At 45.4% G+C, this 11,856-nt stretch overlaps 1 protein-coding gene across 1 annotated transcript in view; it reads right to left on the reverse strand.

Annotated features, from left to right (window-relative positions):
* Nucleotides 1-651: 651 nt before the first annotated feature.
* The window catches only part of LOC102870763, a 78,749-nt gene continuing 67,544 nt past the window's right edge, over nucleotides 652-11,856 (reverse strand). Inside the window, exons 2-3 of the mRNA XM_006899350.1 lie at nucleotides 1,117-1,609; nucleotides 652-947 (exon numbers count right to left, since the gene is read on the reverse strand). Of these exons, the coding sequence (XP_006899412.1) occupies nucleotides 652-947; nucleotides 1,117-1,609 (789 nt within the window). The remainder of the gene's footprint in view (nucleotides 948-1,116; nucleotides 1,610-11,856) is intronic.

An 11,856-nucleotide genomic window follows, 5' to 3' on the forward strand; every position in this document is an offset into this window, starting at 1 on the left:
AATACTGGGTCAGGGAATTTATACCCTTCCTTACCACGGGTCCCTTCCTTTACTTCCCATTCCCAAGTGAATGCATCTGCCTTATTCCCCTCTTGTTCATAGATGAATCACCCCAAAGGCAGCTCTAGTTAGAAATTTCTCAGTCCAAAGTAGTATCTGTTAAAACATTTGTCAAAGAAGTAAAGAGGAAAGGGAGTGGTTTATTTTTTAAGAAATGAATGACCACAACAGAACAACCCACCTGATAGTGACTGGGCCCTGCGAGGTTGACGGCCTCAAGATTTCTGAACGCTTGGAACCCTGGCAGAGCTCACAGGGCTTTAAAAAGAGACACTAGGCTCTCTTCCAAGGCGGCAGCGCCCCTCGGGGAGCGGCCCTGTAGAGAGTACTGTTAGCTTTGCTTCACCTCACCGCACTGGCGTTCAGGTACAAACGTGCATAGAGGCCTCCCTCCAGGGACGGCGCCCCCTCCAGATGGCACCCCGCACACGTCGCCACCTCTTCCATTCCGTTCCCAGGTGCGCTTCAAGCCTCAAGGGAGGAAGAGCTCCCGCTAGCTCGGAATTCAGCAAGGACCAGCTCGAAGACTAAGAATTAAATATTTATCTTGGGTATGAGCGTTCTGCTTCTCTAGCAATGTTACTGTCAAGGTCATGCATAGGCCTGAGGCAGGCGGCTGGGACTGGGGTCTCCACCAGCGCGGCAGTCTCCCGCAAGAAATGCGCCCTGGGCGCGCAGCTCCAGTCGGAGGGACTGGCCAGGCCCCCACCCCGTCTTCCGCAGGCGTTGTCTCTGCAGCCCAGCCCCACTATCTCGGGAGTATCTAGCCCTTCTTAGCGGCGAAATCCAGAGACCAGACACTAGGCGTGCGTGCGGGAGCTGGGCACCCTTTTTGCGCGGCAAGAGCGCGGGCCGGAGACCCGAACTCTGTCGCCAAGCAACGGCGCCTTGAACAGCAGGAGAAGCCCTGGGCCTGAGCCAGGCCTGGACGCTGTGTGGGCTGCACGTCTCGCACCCCTGTCGTTAGGCCTTCCAAACAGAGGAGGAGGGGACGGCAGAGGTAAAGTTGCTGCAGCTGGCCCAGTAGAGCAGGGCTGGGCGCGGCTGGCCACTCACCTGTCCCGCGTGGGCCGTCGTGCGGACTCAACCCTAACACTCGTACCGCGTAGCTGCTCACCCGACGGGTCGAGGGCACACAGACCCTCCTTGAGGCAGCCCGAGTTCGGCGGCGAGGGGCCCCAGCCAGGGCTTGGGGAGCCCTGGAACCGCGCGCCGGCGCACGCGACTCGGTTTGCTCCTTACTCCCTTCTGTGCCGCGGGTCCGGGCCCTGCTCACGCCCGCCGTGCGCTCTGGCCCCGGGGGAGCGGCCCGGGAGCCCAGGTCCCGCGGCGGAGGGAGCGCGTTAGGCTGCAAGCGACAGGGTCGAGTGCCACCCTCCCCGCGCTCTGACCGCGCCGGCTCTGCGGAGCGGAACGGAGCTGGGCGGAGCGCGGCGCGCGCTGTTCCCTCGCTTTCCGAAAGGCCACCCTGGCGGCGGGGCGCCGTGACGCAGGCTTGACTCACGCGCGGGCCCGCGTCAATGCGAGGCTCGGGGCTTCGAGCGAGGCTCTAATGGCCGACGCAGGCAGAGGGAGTGGGCGGGGATCGAGGGAGGTGAGTGCACCCCTTGAGGCCCCTCGAGGCCTCTGGACAAGGGAACCCAGACCCTTGGAGGCGAATGAGGCCCCAGTGGCCAACATGCAGGCCCACCTCTATTGGCCTTCTTTATGAACTTGATCCCAATCTAAGTGCCCTAGCTGTATCTACCTCCACACCTTTACTCAATCTATTCTCAATTGGAAATGCCTTTCTCACTCTACCTTCTTTTCCAACCTACCATCCCTTTAAACCATCTCCTTTACAGTTCTTCAACACACCACTCGTCATGGAACTTTTGCCATAAAATGCAGCAAGGTACTTCGCTTCTCTGGGCAAAGAAGACTTGCCTTACTTTAGATGGAAACTCCGATTTCTATGCGCCTACTTTTGCACTCACTCTCATCTCCCTTATCTCCTGCCCTCTGCACCAGCCTCCATCCCCCTGCCAGGTTCCATGGCCTCGCCCCTTCTTGGACACCTGAACCGCTGTAAATTTCACCTCTCTTGAACTTTTCCATTTCTACTCCACCCATTCTTCTCACTAAAGTATTTTCAGATATCCAAAGTCATTTAAAAGTCATTTGGACCTGCCTGAACCTAAAAAGTATTCATACCACGTGAGGGTGAGCATGGGGCCTCAGCAGTCACAAGGTCCTGCATGGGCCTGTGCCCTGGACACCCCATGTGGCAGATGTGACTCAGCTCTCAGGGAAGGTGAGGTGGCTAAGAGTAGTTGGGCTGGTGGTGTGTGATGGGAGGGTGAGGTGTACCAGGGCAGGGCCCCTCCCCCAGGAATCCCTCCTACCTCAGACACTCTTAGCCTAAAGTGACCTTACAGACTGGCTACCATCATGTGCCCTCTCTTGGCGGGGCATCCCCAGCGTTTTCCAGGCTGTGAGATATGTCCCCACCCCCAGGCCCGCCTATGTTCCAGGTGCTATCCATGGCCAGGTCAGTCCACTGGGCAGAGGAGTGGTCTGCTGAAGGGACAGTGTCCACACCCAGTTGGGGCCAGTGCACGATGCCCTGAGTGGGACAGGCATGGGAAGTACCCAAGGTTCACCTAGTGCTGGGCCTCAGAGTGTTTAAGAAATGAGGCATCTTTGTTTACCCCTTGGCAAAGCCCAACCCCAGCATAGTAACTATGAAGGCCTGGCCTGGTCTGGCTCTGGCATCTTTCAATCAGTTAATGAATGATTCATGGACTTTTAAAAAAAGTCATTTGGATTGCATACCCTCATTCTCCCTCAGTTTCCACATTCATTAACCCACTTCTGTGTCTGTAGATCTTTCTAGCCCTCGTGTTACTTGGCCTCTCTAACACTTGTCTTGGATACCATCTTCTTCCTTCTAACACTCTCTCCCCTCTCTTTTTGGAACTCCACACTCCCTGATTTTCCTTCTACCCTTATGGAAACTCCTCCCATTTCCTTGCTGATCTTAAATGTTGGACTTCCTCACAGTCCTTTTTAATCTTGCTCTATACTTCTTTTATGCACAAAAAGCTGCACTGCAATCTGGACAGCTTGGAAGACATGCATTGGAGACCACCAACTGCTCCAAGGGAGAAGGATGGGCAGTCTCCTCCCCTGGGATTAACTGCCTCTGAAATTCCACTGGGGGGTCAGCTATGGGGTTCGCTCTGACTCCATGGTACACAAGAACAACACTTCTTTTACTGGGGAACTCTAGAGGCCTAATCTATAGGGAGCTGCACCGATAACCCCAAAGCCATACCTCTCTGGTAGTTGGAATCCACCAGCAGCTCTACATGATAAAGATGGACTATCTCTTCCTATGCTATTTACAGCCTTAGAAGCTCAATGGAGGCAGGCTCAGCTATGATTTGGTTCTGCTGTTGTGACTCCACAGTGTGTGTGTGTGTGTGTGTGTGTGTGTGTGTGTGTGTGTATGTGTGTGTGTGATATATAATCTCCTCTCATGTGATTAACTGCCTCTGAAAACCTGCTGGAGGGTCAGGTATAGGTCGATTTCAACTCATTGATACACAGCAACAGCAACAACAATACAAATATATGAAAGTCTATTGTTGTCAGGGACCCCTCAAGAGTGCTGAAGAGCAAAAACATCAGTTTAGAGACTAAGGTGTACCTTATCCAGGCCATGGTCTTCGCAATTGCTATGCATCAGAGACCTGGACAATGACCTAAGATTGACAGAGCGTTGTTGTCTTTGACTTTTGGTGCTGGAGAATAGTATTGAACATACCATGGACTTCCAAGAGAACAAAGAGTTCTGTCCTAGAGAAGATAAAACCAAGTTGCTTTCTGAGGGCAAGGATTTACACACACACACTGCCAAGAGGGACCAGTCCTTAGAGAAGGACATCATGCTTGGAAGGGCAAAGGGTCAGCATAGGAGAGGAAGACCCCACAGGAGAAGAATTGACACTGTAACTGGGGTAATAGGGGTAGGTGTGTCAGTAACAGTGAGATTGGCTCAGGATAAAGCAGACTTTAGAGCTGTCATTCATAGGGTCGCTATGAGAAGCAAGTGATTCGGTGGCACATAACAACGACAATATAGTGTGTATGTATATAATGTATATAATACACACATACACACATACTTCTTTTCCTAGATCATCTCCTGCATCAATGACCTCCTTGTTTACATTTCTATTCTATACTGTTTTCTTACCTCCATTTACTAAATTCCTACTCCATTTTTCCTATTGACTATCTCAGAGTTACTCCAATGTACATGTACCAAAAACTGAAATGGACACCATCTGGCCCAGTCTTGCTGCTCCTCAAATGCTCTCTGGCTGTGAAGAGTTGATTCCACCACAACCCCAAATACAAGCATACTCTTATTCCACTGCGCTTTATTTTGTTGTGCTTCACAAATATTGCATCTTTTTATAAATTGAAGTTGTGGCAACCCTGCATTGAGTAAGTCTATTGGTGCCATTCCCCCCAACATGTCCTCATGTCAAGTATTCTGTCATATTTTTATACTTCATACTTTTCCTATTTTTCATGCTATTGAATACTTAGTAGACTACAATATCATGTAAACATAGATTTTACATGATAAAACAACCCTGCTTGCTGAAACTGAGGAGGACCTGAAGCACTCGCTGTGGAAGGTCAGAGACTGCAGTCTTCAGTATGGATTGAGACTCAATATCAAGAAAACAAAGATTCTCACCACTGGGCTGATTGGCAGCATCATAATGGATGGTGAAGAGATTAAGATTGTTCACAGCTTTAGTTTGCTTAGATCCACAGTCGACACTCTTGACACCAGCAGCCAGGAAATTAAAAGACTTATTGCAATGGGAAAGTCTGTGGTTAGAGACCTCTCTAAAGTGCAAAGATGTCAGTCTGTAGACTAAGGTGCACCTGATACAGGCAATGGTCTTTGTAATCACTTGCTATACATCAGAGAGCTGGACAATGACTAGGGATGATAGAAGGAGAATTGATGTCTTTGAGCTGCGGTGTTGAAGAAGAGTATTGAATATACCATGGACTGCTAGGAGAACAAACAGGTTTGTCCTGGAGAGAGCAAAGCTGGGCTGCTCCTTGGAGGCAAGGATTCTGAAGCTTCATCTGACATACTTTGGACATGTTGCAAGGAGGGACCAGTCCTTGGAGAAGGACATCATGCTTGGGAGGGTGGAGGAACAGCGCAGGAGAAGTAGACCCTCGATGAGGTGGATTGGCTCAGTGACTGGGGTAATGGGAATGGGTGTGTCAGAGATGGTGAGATTGGCACAGGACAGAGCAGGGTTTAGGGCTGTTGTACCTAGGGTCGCTATGAGTCGCAGGTGACTCGATGGCACATAACAACAACAACAAAACATACATTTTATATGCTCTGAGAAACCAACAAATTCATGTGACTCACGTTTTTGTGACGGTCACATTTACTGTAGTCTGGAATCAAACCTGCAGCATGTTCAAGCCATGTTTATAATCATCCTTAAGACCTCCTCCTTCTTCACTCAGTCATGTCACCATTTGCTGAATCTCAGAGATTTTACCTCCTGAACATCTCTAGAATCTCGTCACTTTCATTCTGCTGCCATGGCCCTCCTGAAATGAGGACTCTCACTTGGACTCTTGTAGTAGCCTCCTGACTTCACTCCACTGTCCACTTTCTCCACACAGATGTAGAGCAATATTCTAGAAATGCAAATGTGATCACTCTTTTCTGCTTGCAGACTTGCAGTGGCCTCCTGCAGTGGCCCTTTGGATGGACTCACATTTTTGGCATGTCTTATAAGGCCCCTTTGTCTCCAGAATCAATTCCCATCACTTTTTCTGGGCCCTTCCCTGTAGCGACCTTTACTTTGTTCTTCCAGCTCACCTACTCCTGGGACTCCAGCCCATATGCCCTCAGTGCCTGTAATCCTTTACGTTCTCCTCCTCCTCTTTTCTATCTTCCTGTCCACTCTCCCAACAGAGTTCAACACCAACCCCAAATCTTCCAAGATGCCACTCTTCACTAAGCAGAAGTCAATCAACCTTCTATGGGATCATGCCTTCTCTTTTGTAGCTCTTGCCACAATTCTAAGTCCCTAATGGTGTGACTGGTTGCTTGGAGGCAGTCTCTGTCTCTTTGGAAGCTTCACTTGGGCGAAGAACCTGCTTATCCTCAGCAGTTATTGTTGTTGTTAGAAACCTCTAGTCAAGTATGACTAGTAGTGAACCTATGAACAATATTACTAAAACTGTGCCATCTTCATCATCTGACACACTTGAGCCCATTGCTGCAGTCACTGTGTCAATCCATCTCATTGAAGGTCCATCTCTCTCTCACTGACCCTCCACCTTTCCAAGCATGATGTCCCACTCCAAGGAGTAGCCTCTCCTAGCAACATGTCCAAAGTATGTGAGGAAAAGATTTGGCACCTTTGCCTCCAAGGAGCACTCTGACTACACCGTCTCCAAAACAAACTTGTTTTTTTCTTTTGGCAGTCCATGAGATATTCGGTATTCTCTCCAATACCACAGCTCAAAGACATCATCAATTCTTCTTCCGTCACCCTTCTTCACTGTCCAGCTCTCAGATGTATGGCAAATGATTGAATAGAACATGGCCCGAATCAGGCATGCCTTAGTCTTTAAACTGTTAACATTGTTCCTCAATCATTTGGTAAGGTCTGACTGCAGACTTTCCAGTACAATATGTCTCCTCAGCTCCTGACTGTTGGTACCAATGGTGTTGATTCTGGATGCAAGTAAGATGAAGTCATTAACCGTTTCAGTCTTTTTTCCCCATTTATTATGATGCTTATCAGCCAAGTAGGGCAAAGTTTTGTTTTCTTGATGTTAAGATGTAATCATATTGAAGACAGTATTCTTTGGCCTTCTACAGAAAGCACTTCAGGTACTCCTCAGTTTCAGCAAGCAAGATTGTGTCATCTGCATAATGCAGGTTGTTGATGAGTCTTCCTCTAATCCTGATGCCACATTCTTCCTCATAGTGCACATAGTAGGCTCTACATAAATATTTGTTGATAAATAAAGGTGGTTAGAATATAGGTATAGAGCTCAGGAGGAAAAAAGATTAGAGATAAACAGTAGAAGTTATGAATAAAAAGAGGGTAGTTGAAGCAGTGGGAAAAATGAAGCCCTCTTGAGAAACCGAGTAGGAAAGGACTATCAAGAGGATACTTAGAACTTTGGTGGGAAGTGCTTACCTTGAAGGTACAGAAGGAGCAAGAGGAGTCAAGAAAAACAAAGAGAGGGGCATTCAAAAAGTATCACAGAAGAAAAATAAAACGTCAGTGGAAAGGCAGACGGTAGTACAGAAATCTGAAGAAAAGCTCACAGGATGAATTCTGGAGGTATCCTTGATGAGAGCACTAATGGGATAGTGAGCATGAAGCCCTTACTGAAGGAGCTGAGCTAAAAGTGGAAGTAAGTTTTCTACCAGGAAGTTCTGCTGAATTCTCCAGCTCTCGGTGACCATTCCTTCTCTGAGCATCTTAGAGCACTAAGACAGATAGAAATGATAATTTTATAGTATAATATTATGCCGTCAGTACTGTTAGGGAGTTCTGGGGGGTAAGTACTGTTAGGGAGTCCTCAGGGCCTAAGGAGTTTCACTGCCAACCCAAAGGCACGTGGTTTGAATCCACCAGCTGCTCCATTGGGAAAAGATGGGCAGTCTCCTCCTGTGCAATTTACTGCCTCTGGAAACCCACTGGAGGGTGGGCCATGAGTCCCTTCTGACTCGACGGTACACAACAACCGTTAGTGTATACTACTGGTTCTGATAATATGCCACTTACAGAAATGTCAGTTCCAGTTCAGTCAATTCTTTTTGGTACAGTGGCTGTGCATTTCTTCCATCTTCTTTTGATGCTTCTTGGATCATTCGATATTTTGAGGCTTGCATCCACTTCCTAAACAACATGCCTATGGAAATGCTATGAACTTTGATAAATGTTAATAGTTATAGAAAGGCTTCAAGCCTTTTATTCATAGGATTGCTATCAGTCATGCTCGACTCAATGGTAATCAACAACATAGCTTAAGAAATGCCAACTGAGTTCTTCCCTTTTTATTCTCCAACTGCGGTTCTTTGCACATCCCATTATAATACTTTGTCTTCTTGAGCTGCTCTTTGAAATCTTCTGTTCACTTCTTTTACTTCAGCATCTCTTCCCTTTGTTTTGGCTTCTTGACTCCCTAGTGCCATTTTCAGAGTCTCTTCCAGCATCCATTTTGGTCTTTTCCTTCTCCCCGGTCTTTGTAATGACATTTTGTGTTCTTCACAAAATAATATCTTTTATGTCATCTCACAACTCTTCTGGCCTGCTATCATTAGCATGCAGTGCCTCAAACATATTCTTGAAAGGTTTGTTGTTGTTGTTGTTTTTAATTCAGGTAAGATAGACTCAAAATCGTATTTTTGTTCTTGTGGATTTGTTTTCATTTTTTTCAGCCTCAATTTGAACTTGCACATGAGTAATTAATGGTCTCTTTAACAGTCAGCACCAGGCCTGGTTTTGACTGCTGACATCAATTTTCTCTAATAATTCTTACCATCTATGTAGTTCATCTAATCCATGTGAAGTCCATGGGTATAGTCACCATTTGTGTTTCTTTAAGAAGGCACTTGCACAAAATGAATGAATTTTTTAAAGAGAATAGTCAACTGAATGGGGGGAGGCAGTGTAGGGAGGAAAATGTGCAACAATGAATTAATGGAAATCCAAGTTTTATGTAAACTTTTGTTAAAATCACCATTAAAAATTATTAAAAAACAAAACTAATTAAATAAAACCATTTAAAAAAAAGAAGGTGTTTGCAATGAATAAAAAAATTGATTGTACAAAATTCAATCATTCAATCTCTGGTCTCATTCTGTCACCAAGAAGATGGAGAGAATACACAGAGTCACTGTACCAAAAATAATTGATTGATATGAAACCATATCAGGAAGTAGTGTATGATCAAGAACCAATAGTAATGGAGTTCAAGCTACATTAAAGGCATGTTGTTGTTGTTAAGTGCCGTTGAGCCACAGGCAACTAATAGCGACCCTATGAAGGAGAGTCCTTGACACTTGGGTGCCTTTCATCCTCTCTCCAGGTTCACAGGGTTTCCGGAGGCAAGCTATTATGGAAGTGGATGCCACTCCTCCTTCCAAGCTTGTTTTAATCAGGGAGCTCCACCCCACTCTCTGTCCGCATTGAATAACCGACCATTAACACATTTGATACATCAGTGTCATAGTGTTCAGCCTCACGGCAACCGCAAGTGACCACTTTACAGCCACTTGTACACCAGGGCTATATGACCTAGAGAAATGTCTGAACAAAAACAATGAAGGACAGGCCCAAGGGCTGCAAATTAAAAGTCACCCACCTTTGGCTTGGTAGCATCGCTTTATGTCCACTGTGCCAGCTGATCTCTCTCTCCAATATTAAAGGCATTGACAAAAAAATAAGACCCCAGGAGTTGATGGGACACCACCCGGCATGTTTCAACCAAAGCAGCCATAGATATGCTCACCATTCTATGCCAGGAAATTTGGAAGACTGCTACCTGGCCAACTGACTGGAAGAGATCCATATTTGTTCCCATTTTTTTAAAAAAAGAAGAAGACAATTCAACAGAGTATGGAAATTATCAAACAATATAATTAACATCACATGCAGCAAAATATTGCTGAAGATTATCCAAAATCAGCTGGAACAGTACAATGGCAGAGAACTTCCAGAAGTTTAAGCTGTATTTAAAAGAGACTGTGACAATAAGATACCATCTCATTTCAGTAGCAGTGGCAAAGTTTAACAGGGAAGCAAGTAATAAATGTTGGAGAGGATGTGGCAAGATAGGAACTCTTAGACATTGTTGGTGGAGTTGTAAAATGGTACAACCACTCTGGAAGGCAGTTTGGCACTTCCTCGAAAAGCTGAACATAGAAATTCTTCATGACCCAGCTATTCCACTGCTTGGAATATAACCCAAGAGAATGAAAACTGAAGCACAAACGGAGATTTATACAGCAATGTTCATAGCAGCGTTATTCACCACTGCAAGAAAATAGAAGCAGCCCAAATGTCCAGCCACAAATGAATGGATTAAGAAATTATGGTACATTGACAATGGACTAGTACATACCACACAGGAGGAACGATTTTGTAAATTACTACCTAACTTGGGAGGGACTGGGTAGTATTATGTTAAGTGAACTAACTCAGTTCCATAAGGACAAATACCATTTAAGACCATTATTGTAGAACGAGTATGAAGATCCAAGGAGAGGGGGGAAGCAGAGGGGTGTGCATGGGTGGAGGGAGTTAATCACATTGTTGTTGTTGTTAAGTGCCATCAAGTCGTAGATGACTCATAGGAACCCTATGAACGACATTCTTCAACTGTTGTGTGACTTTCATCCTTTCTCCAGGTTCATAGGGTTTCCAGAGGATAGCTATTTACCAAAGTGAATGCCACTCCTGCTTCCAAGCTTGTTTTAATTGGGGAGCTCCACCAAACACTGTCCACCATGGGTAAACATGATTACATTTGACACATCAGTGTAACAGTGTTCAGCTTCACAGCAACCACAAGTTACCTCTGTACGGCAAGTGGACACACCAGAGCTATGCGACCTACAAGAATGTTTGACCAAAAACAATTAAAAACAGGCCTGAGGGCCTTGGATTAGAGTCATCTACCTATGGCTTGGTAGCATCACTTTCTGTCCACTAGGCCGACTGATCTCTCTATATGTTGTTGTTGTTGTTAAGTGCTGTTTAGTCATAGATGACTCATAGCGACCCTATGAAAGAAAGTCCTCAACAATTGTGTGCCTTTCATCCTTCCTCCAGTTTTATAGGGTTTCAGTAGGCAAGTAATAATGGAGTGGATGCCACTCCTGCTTCCAAGCATAGGGTTGCATAATTTGATGGGTGGAGGGCAGGGTGGTAAAGGAAATGGGAAAGATCCAGTGTGAAAAAACGATGTATAAAAACTTTGTAAGTAAACCAGTATAAAATAAAAAATTTTTATTTTAAATAAAAAAAAGAGGTTGTGGTACCAGGGCTATCATTGATGATACCGGATGGATCCTGGCTGAAAGTAGAAAATACCAGAAAGATATTTATATGTGTTCTATTGATGATGCAAAGGCATTTGACTGTGTGAATAATTACAAATTATGACTGACATTGAGAAGAATGGAATCCCTGAACATTAATTGTGCTCATATGAAACCTATACCTAGCCCAAGAAGCTGTTGTGTGAACAGAGGAAAGGAACACTGAATGATTTAAAATCAAGAAAAATGTGGTTTTAGGGTTCTATCCTCACTCCATACCTATTCAATCTGTATACTAGATATATCATTCGAGAAACTAGACTTTATGAAGAAGAATGTGGCATGTTTGGCAGAAAACTCATCAACAGCCTGTGTATACAAATGACACAAACTTGCGGCTAAAAGTGAGGAGAACTTGAAACACTTGCTGCAAAAATCAAAGATGACAACCTTCAGTATGGATTACATCTCAACATCAAGAAAGCAGAAATTCTTACCACTTAATCTATAGGCACCACCCTGATATATGGAGACAAGACTGAAATTGGCAATGATTTCATCTTACTCGGCTCTACAATCAACACCTTTGGTGTGTATTAGCAATCAGGAGGTGAAGAGACATATTACATTGGGAAAGTCTGCTGTCAAGGACACCTCCAATGTATTAAGGAGTAATTGTTGTTGTTGTT

This window comes from Elephantulus edwardii, unplaced genomic scaffold (genome assembly GCF_000299155.1).
Source record: "Elephantulus edwardii isolate Elephantulus edwardi_28Jun2011 unplaced genomic scaffold, EleEdw1.0 scaffold00252, whole genome shotgun sequence".
NCBI classification, from domain to species: Eukaryota; Metazoa; Chordata; class Mammalia; order Macroscelidea; family Macroscelididae; genus Elephantulus; species Elephantulus edwardii.